Genomic DNA, 19053 nt, shown 5'->3' on the forward strand with positions numbered 1-19053 from the left:
GAGTCAGACATGACTGAAGCAACTTAGCACACAGCACAGGCCAACGTTCAAAGACTGTGGGGACTTTTGGCATCACTTGCTTTTGTTGAATTCCATTTTTTAAAATGATTTTATTTAAAAAAATAAAAGAATGTGTCATGAATTTAAAACAAGTGTTTTTCTTTTTGTTGTTGTTATTCTCTCCACTGAGCTTCCAGGTTGCTCAAATTTATTGTAAATAGTACCTCTTGCTCAAAGAGATGTCCCCATCCCCCAGGACAGACTGGCACCTTGCAAACCTGACCCTTGATTCTTAGGTTAAGAGATGTGGGAACTCAGCCTCAGAGACCCTTGGGAACCCACTCTCCAAAGCAGGACTCTGGGAAAGAAAAACTAGGTAGAAACAGGGTCAAGAAAGGGGTGGGCAGCCCCCTGCCTGTCCTTCCCTTTCCAGGAAGCAATTTTGCAATCCTGACCCCTCCCTTACCCCGCCCCGGCCTGGCTCAGGTCAGCCCCTATCAGGAACAGGATGTGGGTGGAGACTTCCCTACAGTTGCTGCCCCTAGCTTAGGCTGGTATAAGGCTACCTTGCTAGACCAAGGGAACCTGGACGGAAAAGAGAGAGGCCACCATGTCCTCTCAGAATCCAGAGCGAAAACAGAGGTAGGTCCCCACCCGACCCGTCCTGGGCAGAACTGACAATGAACACTGCGGAGATATACGGACAGTCTGTCTGACCCACTGAAGTTCCAGGTCCAGACATTGGCCCACAGGCTGGAGCAGACTGACACTCAGGCTGCTCCAAAGGACAGACTCACTCCCGTATGTCGATGTAGAAAATGCATAACGCGAGAGTTGCAAGTTCAGTTTTCTTTGGGACAAAATGAGGACTGCAACCTGGGAAACAGCACCTCAGATAGTGCTGAGAGACTACTCCAAAGAGGCAGGGGTGGGGAGGTCAGTATAGATGTGATTTTGGGAAGGGGGAGTACATGCAATCAAGCATATATATATATATATATTTTGTTTGTTTATTTTTTGGTAGAAGCTTTCTGCTAGTCACAGGGAGCACTCATCACTATGAAGGATTTTAGTGCTTTTCTAGATATAAGGAGATATAAGGACTGGGCTCATAAAACTAGCTCCTGAAAATAAGTACCTGAAGATTTGTCCTGCCAGTTGCCCCCGCCCATTGCCACCTCACACTTCACCCCCAAGCACAGAGTGCCTCATTTCTGCTCTCCACCCTGAACTCCTTTCAGGGGGTGTTGAAAATCAGCAGCACATTATTTAATCCTTGTAGAGGTAGATGGTAGGTGTCAGTTTGTAGCTGACTCATACACACAGCCCAGGAACCCCAAGTGGTCCATGGGTTGTAGCAACCAAGGGTGTTCAGGTGGTCTCTGGTGCTGCTGGGCTTGGGGCAGCACTGCTGGAGGGACCATGAGGAGCAGAAACCCCAGCTGGTTCCCAAGAGGAAACAGTTTTCTGCTTGGGAGAGTCAAGAAAGCTTTGTGGAAAGGAGGGGGCATCGAAGCTGGCACTTTGCAGGGAGAATAAAAGTTTGTGGGCTCTGCCTTCAAAACACGGAGGCAGGGAGATAAGAAATGACCCAGAAAACGAGAGCAGAAGAAATGAGCAAATTAAACTGCAAATAATTAATAGCGCATTGAGGTTGGACTGGCAATAGGAAAGGGTAGTATTTAAGGATCAGACTAAGAAACTCAGGCTTTTGTAGAATTATAATTCTTCCTGGAACAAGAGTTACTTCTGGCAGCTCCAGGGGGGCAGGAGGAGCAAGGGTGGAAGCTAAAAGAGGAAGTGACTCCATTATTCCAGCCCAGCAAACCAGTGGCAGGGTCTGGGTTGGTGAGAGTAGAGATGGTAAGAAGCAGGCAGATTCTGGGTGTATTTTTATCTTGCTGGGTATCTAATATCTTAATTTTGACTTATTAAGCTCTTTTTTGTCATTGCCTGCAGCCTGGTGGGCTGGGACTCCCATCTTTCTAGACTCTTCCTGTTGCTGCTATTTGTAGTCTCAGCCCAGGGGGTCACCCCAAATCCTGAAGCCTGTCTGGTGTCCTCCTCGGTCAATGGCAGCTCCATCTCCTGCCAGCCACCTGCCCAAATCCCCCACAGCCTCCCTGCTGACACCATCTTTCTGGCCGTGGAGTTCTTCAACCTGACTCAGCTGCCTGCCGACTTCCTCCAGGGGGTCCCTAACCTCCAGGAACTCCACCTTTCCAGCAACGGACTGGAGGACCTCTCCCCCAAGTTCCTGCTGCCCGTGCCCCAACTAAAGGTGCTCGACCTGACCCGCAATTCCCTGACCCGGCTGCCCCCTGGCCTCTTCCGGATCTCAGCTGCCCTCTGCACCCTGGTACTGAAGGGAAACCAGCTGAAGTTTCTGGAAGCTTCATGGCTGCACGGCCTGAAAGCCCTACGTCATCTAGACCTGTCTGAGAACGATCTCCACTCCCTGCCCCCTGGGCTCCTGGAGAATTTCCCCGACCTGCTCACCCTTGACCTTAGCAATAACTACCTGCAGACATTGCCCCCTGACCTTCTGAGGGGCCCCTTGAACTTGGAACGGCTTCGTTTGGAGGGCAATAGACTGCGGGTGCTCGGAGAGGGCCTTCTGGCACCCCAGCCAAAACTGCGCTACCTCTTCCTGAATGACAACAGGCTGGCCTCGGTGGCAGCCGGCGCCTTCCGAGGTCTGCAGAAACTGGACATGCTGGATCTCTCCAACAACTTGCTGACCACAGTGCCCACGGGCCTCTGGACCTCCCTGGGGAAGGCTGCCAGGAACCTGAAGGACGGCTTTGACATCTCTAGTAACCCCTGGATCTGTGACCAGAACCTGGCTGATCTCTATCGTTGGCTGGTAGCCAATGAAGATAAGATGTTCTTCCAGAACCATACACGCTGTTCCGGCCCTGAGGCCTTGCAGGGCCAGAGGCTCCTGGCTGTGGCTGAGTCCCATTGAAGCCCAGGGCAGGGACTGGGGCTGGGCTGGGGAGGCAAGTCTTCATAGGCCAGTGCACCCCACTTAGCAAATAATCCCCCCTTCTAAGGGTGAGACTGGGCTTCCCATAGTTTTTGGAATCTGTTTTGTCCAGGCTTCCGGAAACATGCCTTGAAACTTCTTTCCTTCCTTATTGCCTTTGCTCACGCTGTATCCTTTTCCAGAAATTTCTTTCCCCCTATCTCTCAGACCTCTTGGTCTCTGGCTCCTCCAGCCTGCCCTGGCCCCACACTGAAGTTGTCTCAATCTGGCTCTGTCTCCCCACTTTGTGTGTGGTTTTCTGAGTGCAGGACCTTGGACTGGATTTCCTTTTACCCAGCATCACTCAGCTTGGAGTCAGACTGTATTGCTGTTGAGCCCTGTCTGACTCTGCGACCCATGGGCTGTAGCACACCAGGCTTCTCTGTCCTCCACAATCTCCTGGAGTTTGCTCAAATTCATGTCTATTGAGTCAGTGATGCTATCTAATAACCAGATCATCCTCTGCTTCCCCCTTCTTCTCTTGCCCTCAATCTTTCCTAGTATCAGGGTCTTTTCCAAAGAGTTGGCTCTTTGCATCAGATGGAGTTTAACTAATAAATAATTGTTGAACAGAAGTGGATGATTTCACTGTGCTCCTTGCATCTCTCAAGTAAAATTCCTAGGTCTCCAGGATGCAGAAGGAGGAAAGGAGAGGTATGCCATGAAATCCCAAGTGGATAACCATTGGGATTTGACCTCCTCCTCCCCTCCCCATCCCTGGACTTAACTGGAAATAAAATCTTGACCATTGCCCAGGGTGTCATTTTACCAGTGGATTCCTGCCAAAGCTTGTGTCCTGGGGAAGGTTTAAATTAAACCTGATTGCTTCAGGGCTCCAAACAATTTTTCACACTGGCCTGTGATAACCGGGGAGGGGTAGCTGCCCAAGGCAAGCATGGGAAGGCTGGATGGGGCTGAACAAATGGGCAGGGGCCCAGGGGACTGTGTTTTCACAGCTCTGGAACCTCAGGGCCACATGCCAACACAATGTTGTGTATGGTGGGGCTCGAGATCAGACTGGGGGGTCCCTGGGATGTTTGGGGCATGCTCTTCTTTTGCATCTCCTTGGAAGGAGGGTCATGCCCACCTGGGTGGTCCTTCCAGGTGTGGGTGGTCATTCCAACTGTGGCAACGAACGCCAGGGTTCTGGAGGCTGGCAGAGCTGGGATTGAATCAGATCCCTCAATCGCTAGGTGAGCCAAGGCAAGTGGTTTAAACATTTTTATTTTTTGGCAGCGCTGCGCTGCTTTGGGATTTTAGCTCCCTTACCAGGGATTGAACTCGGGCACTCTGCAGTGAAAGTGCGGAGTCCTAACCACTGGACTGCTAGGGAATTTCCTGATTTAAGCATTCTGATCCTCACTTTGCTCATCTGTAAGATGGGCATCGAAAGGAATGAGCCGACCTCTCTCCTGGCTTAGTTTAAGTGGCAGATTTTTAAAAGCAAAAAGAAAGACCTTGAGGACTTGCCCAAGGTCACTGGGTGAAGAGGTTGGGGGGCTGTGCTGGCCCTCCACCGTCTCTGGAGCAACAGCAGTGAGGGCCAAGGAAAGTAGCTCAATTCTTGTGTAGCCAGCGTCCCCAAGTTGCTATGACAACTGCGGGGCGCTCCGGGAGCCCCTGGATAGAGCTGGGGGCCGGGAGCCCCGCCCCGGGCACGCCCCGGCATGGCCTCTCTCCATTGGTCAGTCCCCCGCGGCCCCGCCCCCAACTCGCTATAAGGCGGGCGGGGCAGACTGGGGGCGGAGACTGGAGTCCGAGTCTAGGGTCTGTGGCTGAACCTGGGGGCTGAAGCTGAACGCGCCCAGGTGAGTGCCGCTCAGGCGGCATCCAGGACTGCCCAGCAGATCCGCGGGGCCCCCAGTGAGTGGGTGGACGGGCTAGAGTCCAGCGGCTTGCTAAGCGGTGGGGTGTGATAGGCCGCAGCAGGTGGCTGAGACCCTTGTCCCAGTTGGCAAAAGCTCAGGACCCTGTTGGGCCAGGACTAGGGCTCTGAGGGTGCAGGGGTGGGGACAGAGGAAGAACTGCAGGCGGGGGAGTCTGAGGTCGAACTCTCTTTCTGAGTCTACTTAGCTGAGTGACCTTGGGCCCAGCATGGACCTGTTGTGTGCCTCAGTTTCCCTGCGTGTCAGACTGGACTGTGAGTTTTCTGGTATTCTGTGGCTCCCTCTCCACCTGCATCCCTGCTGGGGGCTGCTTGCACGATTCCATCCCTGGGCTGGGGGTAACAGGGATCTCCTTCACTTTGCAGAGGAGAAAGCAGCCCACACAGGTGAAGGCACTTGCCCAAAGTCACACAGCAGGTAATGGCAGGAAGGACTCGATCTTAGGTGTCTCTCCCCACAGAGCCCATGCTTTGAATCACTAACATGCCCCCATCCTGCCAGAGGTTTTCTGAAGTGAAAGTGTTAGTCACTCAGTCGTGTCTGACTCTTTGCAACCCCATGGACTATAGCCCGCCAGGCTCCTCTGTCCATGGAATTCTCCAGGCAAGAATGCTGGAGTGGGTAGCCATTCCCTTCTCCAGGGGATCTTCCCGACCCAGCAGGTCTCCCGAATTGTGGGCAGATTCTCTACCATCTGAGTCACCTGGGAAGTACACACCTACTGTGTGCAGTGCCCCGTGCATGCATTGTCCCTGCCCAGGATGCTCTGAGGTAGGTATCATCATTTTCGCACGTTGTAGATGAGGAAACTGAGACCTCAAGAGGAGACGAGACTTGCCTGGGTCACCAAGCCCAGCCAGACAGAACCCAGGGTCTGGGTGGGAGCTGGGAGGGCTGGCGTGCAAGGGCCTGTCACTCTGTCCTGCCTCCCAGGGTGAACCTGTTTGCAGTAGGCATGTCAGAAGACGAGGGGGCTCAGGCCCCCGGACCCAGCTTGTTGGAGCAGGATCAGCAGGTGAGGGGTTGTGTCTCCCACAGAGCTCAGCTTAGGAGAGGGTAGGGGGACAGCCCCTCAGGGGACAGTTTCAGACTGAGTCACCCTCCTTGCTTTGAGCACCTTACTCTGAGGGCATTTTGGACCATAGCTGAGGGAGCCCCATTCTACCCATTTCCGAGAGGGGCAAAGTGAAGCCCAGGGAGGAGAGTCTTTCCAGACACTCCCAGCCAGCTTACCTGGCCTCTGCTCAACCCTCTCCCTCTCTCTGCCTGTATTTCTCTGTTTCTGTGTCCACCATCGTGGCACTCTCAACAAAACAATAACAACAGCAATAACAGCATCAATCACAGCATACAGTCTGCATCATCCACTGGTTCAAGCGCTTCATATACAATGACTCCTTGAATCCCCTTCACAGCCCTAGAAGCCCATTTCATAGATAAGGAGACTGAGGCACAGAGCAATATACATAGTTGCCCAAGTTCATACAGCTTGAAAGCATCAGAACCAGAACTGAACCCAGATGGTCCAGAGGCTATGCCCTTTGTGTGTGTGTGTGTGTGTGTGTGTGTGTGTGTGTGTGTGTGTGTGCGTGCACACACGCATGTGTGTTCAGTTGTGTCCAACTTTTTGTGACACCATGGACTGTAGCCTGCCAGGCTTCTGGAGCAGACCAGTTCCTTCAGAACTAGTCCTGCTGTGTGTTTGGTGTTGAGAACTAGAGCCCTAAACACCTGCATGAGGGTCTCCATTGCCTGCAGGCAGCTGCGCTCAATACACTTCCTCTCCCCCTCATCCTGGCCCAGAGAGGGTGAGCAGGCTCTCCAGCTGGTGGCTGAGCCCCCCACCTCCACCTGGAACCCCTCTGATGCCACCCCTTCCTGCAGAGCGCGGTGCAGCGCGTGGCTGCCCTTCCCCTGATCAGGGCCACGTGCACCGCAGTCTCCGAGGCTTACAGCGCCGCCAAGGACAGACACCCGCTGCTGGGCTCCGCCTGCCGCCTGGCTGAGCACTGCGTGTGTGACCTGACCACCCGAGCCCTGGACCATGCCCAGCCACTGCTCAGCCACCTGCAGCCCCAGCGTGAGTTCCCCTGGCTAGTGTCCTGAGTCCTGTGCTTTTCCCACTGCCCTGCTATCTCACGCTCCACAACAAGGAACCCCTTGAGTTGAATGTGCCTCCGCAGTTCTTTTTTCTTTTTGGCTATGCCCCTCATCTTGTGAGGTCTTAGTTCCCTGACCAGGGATCAAACTTGCACCCCCTGCAATGGAGGGATAGAGTCTTAACCACTGCACTTCCCCAGGGAAGTCCTGCTGCACAGTATTGCCTAAATTGTGTGCCTTTCGTCTGTCTGCCTGTCTGTCCCCACCCGCCTGTGTCTCCCACCCGCCTGTGTCACCCTCTCTGGGTCGTTCTGCCTGTGCCATCTTCCCCTGTTTGTTTCCCATCTTCCCTTCTGTTCCCCTCTTATTTGTCCCTTTGTAGTTTGATCACCTGGCCACCTGCCCTTAGCTGTTTCTGTGTCTGACCCTTCGGTTCCCATTTGTCTGTCTCACTGTCCTCCTCCCTTTGACTAGCCTGATGTGCCTTGGGTCCCTCTGCCTGTCCAATTTCCCTCCCCTGTCTGCCCGTCTGTCCCGGCCCCCACCCATCCTGAGCCTGTAACCAGCTCAGGGGTCCAACCCAGGGGTGTGGTGGGGGGCAGAGAGACCCCTGGTCTTACATCTGACTGAGGAAGGGGATTACCTGAGGGTCCCAGCCCGGGGCCTCAGCCTCCCTTCTTCTCAGCTGGCTTGTGTGATCTTAAACCTGCTTGCTGAGGTGTCTGAGCCGGATGTGGGTGAGGAGTCACTTTGGTGCTGGCGGCACTGATGGCAGGGCAGAGGTGGGAAGGGCGAGAGGCAGGGTCCCGCCTGGTGGCCCACCCACAGCCTCAGGGCCCCCAGCCTCTTGCAGTGGACCAGCCAGGGGCCCCTCTCCCTATTTCTTTCCCCCGTGTGTGTCTCTCTTTTTTCTGCCTCTCCCTCCAGCATCCCCTCCCTCCGTGACTCTCTGTGTGTCCCTAGTTCCCTTGACATCTTCCCAATTCTCACTCCTTGCCTCTCTGCTCCAGTGGCCACAGTGAATGATCTTGCCTGCAGGGGCCTGGACAAGCTGGAAGAGAAACTGCCCTTTCTCCAGCAACCTTCAGAGACGGTAACCCCCCAGCACCGCTAGATCATGTGGGAACCTATGTGGGGGCGGTGGAGGTGGGAGTGAGAAATGCAGGCTCCTCCCAGACCCGACTTCAATACCTGGGCCAGGACCCAGTCAGACTTCAGTCAATTTGAGACAACACCAGCCAGATGAAAATTAGATGTCAATTAGAGACCCATGTTTACTGAGCATTTAATATGTGCCAGCTGGTGCTAAGCCTCCCTTCAACAACCCCATGAGGGACAGACCTGATTTTCCCCCATTTTATAAAAGGGGTGGGACTTCCCCGGTGGCCTAGTGGTTAAGACTTCTCCTTCCAATGCAGGGGGTGTGGGTTCGATCCTGGGTTGGGGAGCTGAGATCCCACATGCCTCCTGACCAAAAACCAAACCATAAACAGAAGCAATACTATAACACATTCAATAAAGACTTTAAAAATGGTCCACATTAAAAAAAAATCTTAAAGAGGGGGAAATAGTGGCCCAGAGCCAGGCAAGGGCCAAGGGTCCTTGCCTCACAGCCCGCCGGAGCTGGGGGCAACGGAAGGGAGACCAAGGCTGATAGCACCTGGAGCTCGGCCCCTCCTGCCAGGTGGTGACCTCAGCCAAGGGTGTGGTGGCCAGCAGCGTGACAGGCATGGTGGGCCTGGCCTGGCAGGGCCGCCGCTGGAGTGTGGAGCTGAAGCGATCCGTGAGCCATGCCATGGATGTCGTGCTGGAAAAGTCAGAGGAGCTGGTGGACCACTTCCTGCCCATGACTGAGGAGGAGCTCGGTAAGGCCAGCAGCCTCCCCATTCGCCCCTGAATCCTCCTGCCCAGGGCCCACCTCTAGAGACTACAGATCAGAGGGGTCCCAGACTCACCCAAGGCCACACAGCAGATCAGCAGGGAACACAGGATTCCAGTCCACTTCCATGGCTCCTGGCCCACATCCTAGAAGAAATCTGACCACCCAGACCCTCAAGGGTGTACTGGACTTACAGATTGCAGGGCCACAGTCTCAAACTGGTGGCCCTCCAGACCGTGGCGCTCCATATTGCAGTATTTGGCCTGTGCAGTGCCGTTAAAATGGTTGAATTCATCACATTCATTTAAAAAACAGATTTCTGGGGACTTCCCCTGGTGGTCCAGTGGTTAAGAATCCGCCTTGCAGTGCAGGGGACACAGGTTTGATCCCTGGTCAGGGACTAAGATCCCACATGCCTCAGGGCAACTGAGCCCGCATGATGCAACTAAGACCCAAGGCAGCCAAATAAATAAATATACATAAAAATTAAAGTCATATTTTGGGGATTTCCCCAGTGTTCCAGTGGTTAACACTCTGCCTTCCAGCTCAGATTTGATCCCTGGTCAGGGAGGTGAGATCCCACAAGCTGTATGCTATGACAAAAAAAAAAAAAGTCAGATTTTTGCCCTACAAAACCTGATTTCTGGTATGCCTTGGGGAAAACAAAAACCTTGGGTTGAATAGCGTCCTCCCCTTTACATGGTTTCCTTAGACCCCACCATTCTCCAAGGTTCTACATCTTGTCTTCAGGCCCTGGACACAATCTGACTTCTCAGGCCTGCTTCATAGCGCTAGAGGTACATGGGGCGTGCTCCCTCCTTGGCAGAAAGGCTGGCATTATTTTTAAAATTTCCTTTATTTTTTGGCCATGGGGCACAGCATACGGGATCCTAGTTCCCCCACTAGGGACTGAACGCCCCTGCAATGGCAGCAGCAGCAGCAATGGAAGCATGGGATCTGAACCACTGAACCACCAAGCAAGTCCCTGTGAGGCATTTTAGAAGCGCCTACTGTGTGCCACGCACTCGTAATCAGTTCTTTAATGTTATCAGCCCCATTTACAGATGAGGAAAACCGAGGTAAAGAGACCTAGTATTCGAGTAGACTAGTTTGGTTGCCTCAGTTTGAATCCCAGGTCAGCCTCTTGTACCCTGTGGGACTTCACCTCTCTGTCCCTTGGTCTTCCTCGTCTGTAAATAGAACTAATAATCATGTTCACGTCGTAGGGTTTGAGGATGGTCGAGTGAGTTGCTATAGTAGAAGGGAACTATTAATTTGGGAGTCCCCATCCCCACCCCCCTGTCCTGGCCTGCTAATCCACCCAGGAGCAGAGGGCGTGGCCACCGTGACTCCCTTCCCTCTTCTGTCCTCCAGCGGCGCTGGCGGCGGAGGCTGAGGGCCCGGAAGTGGGCTCGGTGGAAGAGCAGCGGAAACATCAGGGTTACTTCGTGCGCCTGGGTTCCCTGTCCACGCGGCTCCGCCACCTGGCGTATGAGCACTCTCTAGGGAAACTGAGGCAGAAGAAACACCATGCCCAGGACACGCTGGCCCAGCTGCAGGAGACCTTGGAGCTGGTGAGACCTCTCGGCTCGCCTTCCCTACCCTGTGATGCAGGCCAGCACGCGTGAACTGAGTGCCAGCCAAGTACCTGGTCTTGTGCTAGTCTGAAAGTGGAGGCGGAAGCGTGTATGTGCAGGGCTGGGGCAGAGGAGAGACCCGGGGCTGGAGGCACTCGGTGGGGCTCAAGGCTCAGCCTGGAGAGGCTTGGAGGGGCTTTGGGGAGGAGGGGAAGTAGGAGCTGGAATTTACAGGTGGGTAAGGTAGGCGGAGGGCTTCCCAGGTTCTGCTGGTAATAAAGAACCTACCTGCCAATGCAGGATGTGTAAGAGATTTTAGTTCGATCCCTGGGTTGGGAAGATTCCCCCGGTGAAGGGAATGGCTACCCACTCTAGTTTTCTTGCCTGGAGAATTCCGTGGACAGAGTACAGAGGAGCCTGGCGGGCTACAGTCCTTGGCGATGCGAAGAGTCAGATACGACTCGGTGACTTTCATTTTTACCTTTCAGGGTAGATGGAAAAAGTGATGAAGGTACCTCAGGCTCTCTCATCACCAACCCCAATCTTCCCCAGAATTTAGGTCGAGTTCATAACCCAGCTTCTCCCCTCATTGTTCATCCTTCCCTCTCCAGAGGAATATGTTCCCTGAGCTTGATAGGTTCAGATGCCCCCAACCTGCTTCTGCTGTGTCCTTCTCCTCATTTCAGTTGATGGCAACCCTGCCCTAACAAGGGCTCAAACCAAAACCTGGGAATCACCCTCAGCTCCCCCGCTTCTCCACCTCCTCTCCCACATCCGACACATCAGCCAGTACTGTTAACTCTACCTTCAAAGTCTACCCTAAACCCGCGCACATCCTCCTCTTCCTCCACCTGGGTGCAGCCTAGGGGATGACTCACCTGGTCCCGGGTTTCCCATGCTGGATCCCACAGTCTGTCCTTCCTAAAGTAGCCACCAGAGGGCAGCTGTGAGCAGAGCGCACAGCTCTGCTGGAGTCGGCCAGTTTCCTTGCACATAATGTCCTCAACAATAGACTGGGAAAGACGAGAAATCTCTTCAAGAAAATTAGAGATACCAAGGGAAAATTTCATGCAAAGATGGACACAATAAAGGAAAGAAATGGTATGGACCTAACAGAATCAGAAGGTATTAAGAAGAGGTGGCAAGAATACACAAAAGAACTGTACAAAAAAGGTCTTCATGAGGCAGATAACCACCATGATGTGATCACTCACCCAGAGCCAGACACCCTGGAATGTGAAGTCAAGTGGGTCTTAGGAAGCAGCACTACAAACAAAGCTAGTGGAGGTGATGGAATTCCAGCTGAGCTATTTCACATCCTAAAAGATGATGCTGTGAAAGTGCTGCACTCAGTTCAGTTCCTCAGTCGTGTCCAACTCTTTGCGACCCCATGAATCGCAGCATGCAGGCCTCCCTGTCCATCACCAACCCCCGGAGTTCACCCAAACTCATGTGCATTGAGTCGGTGATGCCATCCAGCCATCTCATCCTCTGTCATCCCCTTCTCCTCCTGCCCCCAATCCTTCCCAGCATCAGAGTCTTTTCCAATGAGTCAACTCTTCTCATGAGATGGCCAGAGTACTGGAGTTTCAGCTTTAGCATCATTCCTTCCAAAGAAATCCCAGGGTTGATCGCCTTCAGAATGGACTGGTTGGATCTCCTTGCAGTCCAAGGGACTCTCAAGAGTCTTCTCCAACATCACAGTTCAAAAGCATCAATTCTTCAGTGCTCAGCCTTCTTCACAGTCCAACTCTCACATCCATACATGACTACTGGAAAAACCATAGCCTTGACTGGACGGACCTTAGTCGGCAAAGTAATGTCCCTGCTTTTGAATATGCTATCTAGGTTGGTCATAACTTTTCTTCCAAGGAGTAAGCGTCTTTTAATTTCATGGCTGCAGTCACCATCTGCAGTGATTTTGGAGCCCCAAAAAAGAAAGTCTGACATTGTTTCCACTGTTTCCCCATCTATTTCCCATGAAGTGATGGGACTGGACGCCATGATCTTCATTTTCTGAATGTTGAGCTTTAAGCCAACTTTTTTGCAAATTTGGAAAACTCAGCAGTGGCCACAGGACTGGAAAAGGTCAGTTTTCATTCCAATCCCAAAGAAAGTCAATGCCAAAGAATGTTCAAACTACTGCACAGTTGCACTCATCTCACATGCTAACAAAGGAATGCTGAAAATTCTTCAAGCTAAGTTTCAACAGTACGTGAACGGAGAACTTCCAGACGGTCAAGCTGGATTTAGGAAAGTCAGAGGAACCAGAGATCAAATTGCCAACATCTGTTGGATCTTAGAAAAAGCAAGAGAATTCCAGAAAAACATCTGCTTTATTGACTATGCTAAAGCCTTTGACTGTGTGGATCACAACAAACTGGAAAATTCTGAAAGAGATGGGAATACCAGACCACCTTACCTGCCTCCCTGAGAAATCTGTATGCAGGTCAAGAAGCAACCATTAGAACCGGACATGGAATAACGGACTCATTCAAAACTGGGAAAGGAGTATGTCAAGGCTGTATATTGTCACCCTGCTTAACTTACATGCAGAGTGAAGTGAAAATGAAAGTCACTCAGTCATGTCCATCTCTTTGTGACCCCATGGACTATACAGTCCATGGAATTCTCCAGGCCAGTATATTGGAGTAGGTAGCTGTTCCTTTCTTCAGAGGATCTTCCCAACCCAGGGATTGAACCCAGGTCTCCCATTTTGCAGGCAGATTCTTTACCAGATGAGCCATTGGGGAAGGCCAAGAATACTGGAGTGGGTAGCCTATCTCTTCTCCAGTGGGTCTTCCTGACCCAGGAATCAAACTGGGGTCTCCTGCACTGCAAGTTGATTCTTTCCCAACTGAGCTATTAGGGAAGCCCCTAGTAACAGAGTACATCATGCGAAATGTGGGCTGGATGAAGCACAAGCTGGAATCAAGATTGCTGGGAGAAATATCAGTAATCTCAGATATGCCGGTGACACCACCCTTATGGCAGAAAGTGAAGAGGAACTACAGAGCCTCTTGATGAAAGTGAAAGAGAGGAGTGAAAAAGCTGGCTTAAAATTCAGCATTCAAAAAACCAAGATCATGGCAGCCAGTCCCATCACTTCATGGCAAATAGATGGGGAAACAATGGACACAGTGACAGACTTAATTTTCTTGGGTTCCAAAATCATGGCAGATGGTCACTGCAGCCATGAAATTAAAATATGCTTGCTCCATGGAAGAAAAGCTATGACCAACCTAGACAGCATATTAAAAAGCAAAGACATTACTTTGCCAATAAAGGTCCATATAGTTAAAGCTATGGTTTTTCCAGTAGTCATGTATATATATGAGAGCTGGGCCATAAACAATGCTGAGTGCCAAAGAATTGATGTTTTTGAACTGTGGTGTTGGAGAAGACTCTTGGAGAGTCCCTGGACAGCAAGGAGATCAAACCAGTTAATCCTAAAGGAAATCAGTCCTGAATATTCATTGGAAAGTCTGATGCTGAAGCTGAAGCTCCAATACTTGGGCCACCTGATGTGAAGAACTGACTCACTGGAAAAGACCCTGATGCTGGGAAAGATCAGAGAAGGCAATGGCACTCCACTCCAGTACTCTTGCCTGGAAAATCCCATGGATGGAGAAGCCTGGTGGGCTGCAGTCCATGGGGTCGCTGAGGGTTGGAAATGACTGAGCAACTTCACTTTGACTTTTCACTTTCGTGCATTGGAGAAGGAAATGGCAACCCACTCCAGTGTTATTGCCTGGAGAATCCCAGGAATGAGGGAGCCTGGTGGGCTGCTTTCTAGGGGGTCGCACAGAGTCGGACACTACTGAAGTGACTTAGCAGCAGCAGCAGCTGGGAAAGATTGAAGGCGGGCGGAGAAGGGAATGACAGAAGATGAGATGGTTGGATGGCATCACTGACTTGATGGCCATGGGTTTGAGCAAGCTCCAGGAGTTGGTCATAGACAGGGAAGCCTGGCATGCTGCAGTCCATCGGGTCGCAAAGAGTCGGACATGACTGAGTAATTGACTGACTGAATGTCCTCAAGGTTCAGCCCTGTTTTTAGCCTGTCAGCACTTCCTCTTTAAGGTGACATAATACATTCATCCCTTGGAATCTGTGAGAGATTGTTCCAGGACCACCCCCCACGGATACCAAAATCCACAGATGCTCAAATCACTTCTGTAAAATGGCCTAGTATGGTTTGCCCTCCCTGGTTCTGCATCTGTGGGTTCAAGCAACCCCGAATCGTGGTTCAATTCACAGCTGCAGGACCCACGAATATGGGGGGTGGACTGTGTTCTGTTGTATGGATGGACCACAGTTTATTTCTATTAATCATCTCATACCTGCCCTGTCCTGTGAACTAAAGGCAAAGTGCCCCCCGTCCTCCAACCAGGACATTCACAGTCCAGTAGGGGGACAAGGGTGATAACGGGAGAGCATGCTGGCTGCTGTGAGACCCAGAGGAGGGGTCTCACACCCAGGCTTGGGGGGCGGGAAGGCTTCTTGGAGGAGGCGACATTTACAATGAAGCGGAGTGAACCTGGCGGGGAGGTGGGTGGCGGGGAGAGTGTGCCCGAGACACCACCTGGGCAGAGGGCCGGCAGTGAGTCTGAGCTTCAGGGGTACCTCAGGTCACAGGTTTTGGCTAAGGTCAGGGAAGAGACTAGATGGGTCAGCCAAGCTGTTCAGCAGGCCATGAAGGTTTGCATCCAGTGCTTTTTGAGGCCAGATCCAGACTGGGGCCCTGGTTCCCCCAACTCTCCAGCCCCTCCAGCTCTGACTATCATGGTCCTGGTTCCACAGATCCACCGTATGCAGTGCGGAGTGACCCCTATCACCCCGGCCCGCCCCGGGAAGGTGCACGAGCTGTGGGAGGACTGGAGCCAGCGCCCCCTAGAGAACGGCCGGAGGCGTCACAGCCAGGTAGGATGGCGTGGGGGATGGGTGGGGGATGGGAGGAGGAGGGGAGGGAAGCGAGTGGGCTCCGGATAGGTCCAGGGCTGCCAGGCTCCAACCAAGTGCTGAGGTCAGCTGACAGCTGGTTGGAGTGTCTGCGGAGAAACTGAGGCAGATGGGGGTACCGGCAGGGGTCCATCTGTGACACCGAGGCCCCGCCCCTCCGCTCCCACCCATCCCCACCCACGCCCCCGGCAGGCGGAGCTGGAGACCCTGGTGCTGTCCCGCAATCTGATGCGGGAGCTGCAGAGTACCGTGGATGCACTGGAGACCAGCGTGCGGGGCCTGCCCCCCAGTGCCCAGGAGAAGGTGGCCGAGGTGAGGCGCAGCGTGGACGCCCTGCAGGCCGCCTTTGCCGACGCCCGCCGCTTCGGAGACTTGCCAGCGGCCGTGTTGGCAGAGGGCCGGGGTAGCATGGCCCGGGCCCACGCGTGCGTGGACGAGCTGCTGGAGCTGGTGGTGCAGGCCATGCCCCTGCCCTGGCTGGTGGGGCCCTTCGCACCCATCCTCGTGGAGAGGCCCGAGCCCCCGCCTGACCTGGAGGCCCTGGTGGACGAGGTCGTTGGGGGGCCTGACCCACGCTGGGCGCACCTGGACTGGCCGGCCCAGCAGAGAGCCTGGCAGGCCCAGCACGGGGAGGGAACGGTCCTCTCGGGGAACATTCCCGAGGAGGAACCTGAGCCCCCCAGCCGCCCTAAGCACACTCTGATGCCTGAGCTGGACTTTTGACCCGATGGAGGCCGTCCTGCACCCTGAGATCCCTGCTGCCCCCTAGCGGCCATGCGTCAGCACTACTAGCCAAAGCATTGGTCTTGGCTCGTGCCTGGAGTTGGGGACCCAACTCTGAATCCTAGACTGAGGTCATTGATGTCAGATCGCCCCCAGTCTTTCCCATATGAGGACTTGAACGTAACTCAGGCTGACTAGCCCCAGGCTGGTTTCACTGGCTGTGGTTCCCATTGCTCCACCCTAAGAAGCTGATCAACACTCCCCAGAGGATCACATGTTTTGCCCATGTGATAGAAGCATAGAGGCACATGCTTCTGTCTGGAGCTTTGAAAAGTGAGTGAGTGTCCTTTTCCTCCCCCAGCTTTTCCATCTCAGACTGAGGGGTCCTCAGGTGGACCCGCCACCCCCACATGCTTAGCCATTTGGCATTTACTCTCCAGAATAAAGAGTATTGGTGTTGTCCAGAGACCAGTGCCCTCTGTCCCAGCCGAGGTGGGTCTCAGTGGTGGGGTGCTGGGGGCTTCGGAGGTGTGCGACCATGTGGCACGAGCTGGGGTTCGAGACTTGAATTATGCCACCCTGATGAGCTTGACCTCCTGTCTGGAATTCCACTGTGAGTGCCCCACCCACCTGGGTGAAGCATTCAGATGTCTCTTCCTGGAATGGAAGTCATTCACACTTTAGTATAAATGAATGTTTGGGAAACTGCAAGGAGCAGGATCAAGAGGAGGAGGGATCAGAGGGAGCAGTGGCTCCTATGACCATCTCCCTATGGCTTCTCTGGCTGCACCGGTCAGAATGGGGGAGACAGAGGCAGGGCAAGGGCCACAGACTAGTCTCGTGGGGGCTCTCCTGTCCTCTGACCGCATTCTTGGCTGGCCCTGAGGCCCCCCTGAGGCCGCTCAGGGTGTTGGGAAACCACAGTCTGATGTGGTAAGGTCAGGGTGACCCCTGGCTTCCCCGGGATCTGGCCCAGGGGTGACTGTGGGAGTCCCAGCCACTTTGCGCCAGCTAGATTCACCTCCTTGCCACTCCTCAGGAACATTCCTGTTGCCCTCAGACCAACTATCCTTACTCCTCACCCTGGCATTTGAGGACTTTCGGTTTCATCCTTGGGACGACTCAGACCCTGCTGTGGTCCCAAGGAGCTGTGCACATCTCCCCACCTCAGGGCCTTTGTTCAGGCTGTGCCTGGAGCACCTTCCCACCCGCCCATCTTTCTCTTGGCTGCATCTCATCCATCCTCAAGCCCAGCCCCAGTGCCACCTCCTTCAGGAAGCCTTGCCTGACTCTACTCCTGTGGGATATCTCCAACCCTCCATAGCCCACCTTCTTGGAGCTCCAAGTCCTTTCTATCTGGATATAAACCACAGGCAGCCTTGGCTTCTCTATCCCTGAGAGGCTGGGGGCTCCTGGAGGGCCAAGCTAAGTGAGAATGAGCAGAATAACACATGGAAAGGGCGTGTGGCTGAGGCTTGGCTGTGGGGCATCAGTTTGACTAGAACTGAGGGGAGGGAAAGAGCCTGAGGTAAGTCTTGGAATCTGGGGGAAGAGCACAGTAGTGAAGGCCCTTGGGCTGAGTCTTCGCCTTGCCTACAAATGGATGGATCAACAAGTGAGCCTCTCTGAACCTCAGTTTTCTCCTCTGTGAAATGGGTATGAAAATAGGAGTAAGGCAGCAGTGCTCATGCCTGTGCAAAGGCCCTGGGGCAGGACAGTGCCTTGTGTCCCGGAGGAGCAGTGAGGAGGCCTGTGTGGAGCAGAGTGAGGAGGGGGAGAGAGAGGGAGGAGGGGAGGACAGGGAGGGGATGGGGCAGGAGTTGTGCAGAGTCTTGTGGGTGGTGGGGTAGACTTGGGTTTTTACCCCCAGGGAGGTGGGGAGGAGGGCTGTGGGCAGAGGAGGGACGGGACGTGACCCAGTGTTTATGATCATTTTTGTTATTTTTGCTGGGTTGCTCCCTGTTTGCTGCACTGCAGCAGCCCTGTGGGGAGGGGGAGGGGCTCACCCTGGGTTTCCCACCCCCGCTTTCCTGCCACCTTTGGGAGCCATTGGCTGGGGAGAGTTTGGGAGATGCCCTTGTTTTGCTCCCCAGCTGTTTGGCAAACACAGTGATGGCTCCAAGGAAACAACCCAGGGGTCAGCAGGCCCAGTTGCTAGACCCTCCCTCCTCCCAGCTTAGTGCCCAGAGCCACCAACTGGGTCTGTACCCCCACCCCCACCAGCACACAGCTGGGATCCCTGTCCCAGGGACAGACACAGGCATTCAAAGGGGGCTTGGCTGTCTGCTTGCCTACCCATCCACCTGCTTCACGGACAACCTGCAGGTCTAGGTTCAAATCTTGTCTCTGCCATTTCCCAGCTCTACAGCCTCAGGCACAGGATGGCTTTTTCAGGAAGCCACCCTGGGTTGACCCAAGCCCACCAAGCCCAGATCTCACTCCTGGGGTACCCCTCAGTTCAGTTGGTGACCTGTCTGGGTCTGTATTTAGGCCCTTTCTCAAGGGAAGTCCTTTCTGGAGAGTGACACACCCCCTCCCTGCCCCAGACAGACCCTGCTCCTCTCTTTCTCCCTGGACAATGCTAAGCTGATGTCGGTTGAACACCTGCTACATACCAGACTCTGGGATCAACAGGTTACATGCATGACCTCATTTCATGCTCACAACCAACCTCTGAGTTGGCCCATTTAGCCAAACATTTCATAAGTGCCAACTGTGTGCTGGGTGCCATCCTGTTGCAGGGAACAAAAGACAGTCCTGATGGATGTGAGGGAGGAAGCCATGGGGGTGTCTGGGGAAGATGCTCCAGGCAGAAGGAATAATAATAGCAGGTGCAAAGGTCCTGGAGCAGGACCAGGTCTAGCAATCTGGAGGAAAAGAGAGGAGGCCTGTGCGGTT

At 53.7% G+C, this 19053-nt stretch overlaps 2 protein-coding genes across 14 annotated transcripts; both read left to right on the forward strand.

Moving 5' to 3' along the window:
* The first annotated feature begins 541 nt into the window (after positions 1-541).
* On the forward strand, positions 542-3588 carry LRG1 (leucine rich alpha-2-glycoprotein 1). Its single transcript, XM_052643642.1, has 2 exons — positions 542-642; positions 1960-3588. The coding sequence occupies exons 1-2, from the start codon at positions 611-613 to the stop codon at positions 2966-2968; spliced, it is 1041 nt and encodes a 346-aa protein (XP_052499602.1). The 5' UTR covers positions 542-610; the 3' UTR covers positions 2969-3588.
* Positions 3589-4758: 1170 nt separating this feature from the next.
* PLIN5 (perilipin 5) lies at positions 4759-16619 on the forward strand. 13 transcript variants are annotated; one of them, XM_052643143.1, is made up of 11 exons: positions 4806-4836; positions 5102-5168; positions 5280-5331; positions 5484-5685; positions 5848-5929; positions 6799-6994; positions 8025-8107; positions 8699-8879; positions 10268-10467; positions 15274-15393; positions 15625-16619. In XM_052643143.1, the coding sequence occupies exons 5-11, from the start codon at positions 5870-5872 to the stop codon at positions 16153-16155; spliced, it is 1371 nt and encodes a 456-aa protein (XP_052499103.1). In that variant the 5' UTR covers positions 4806-4836; positions 5102-5168; positions 5280-5331; positions 5484-5685; positions 5848-5869; the 3' UTR covers positions 16156-16619. The 13 variants fall into 13 exon arrangements, with proteins under 13 accessions (XP_052499104.1, XP_052499099.1, XP_052499105.1 ...); XM_052643137.1 differs by lacking the exon at positions 5848-5929 and having other exon boundaries at positions 4778-4836; XM_052643138.1 differs by lacking the exon at positions 5848-5929 and having other exon boundaries at positions 4789-4836; positions 5093-5168.
* Positions 16620-19053: the final 2434 nt, after the last annotated feature.

This window comes from Budorcas taxicolor, chromosome 7 (assembly GCF_023091745.1).
Source record: "Budorcas taxicolor isolate Tak-1 chromosome 7, Takin1.1, whole genome shotgun sequence".
NCBI lineage: Eukaryota > Metazoa > Chordata > Mammalia > Artiodactyla > Bovidae > Budorcas > Budorcas taxicolor.

Bases quoted from the DNA above. Each gene is read 5' to 3' on its own strand.
- LRG1 (XM_052643642.1), top strand. From the start codon at position 611: ATGTCCTCTCAGAATCCAGAGCGAAAACAGAG. The intron at 643-1,959 runs GTAGGTCCCCAC...CATTGCCTGCAG, and splicing joins AATCCAGAGCGAAAACAGAG to CCTGGTGGGCTGGGACTCCC.
- PLIN5 (XM_052643139.1), top strand. From the start codon at position 5,524: ATGCTGGAGTGGGTAGCCATTCCCTTCTCCAGGGGATCTTCCCGACCC. The intron at 5,686-6,798 runs GTAGGTATCATC...CCCTTCCTGCAG, and splicing joins CCTGCCCAGGATGCTCTGAG to AGCGCGGTGCAGCGCGTGGC. The intron at 15,394-15,624 runs GTAGGATGGCGT...CGCCCCCGGCAG, and splicing joins GCCGGAGGCGTCACAGCCAG to GCGGAGCTGGAGACCCTGGT.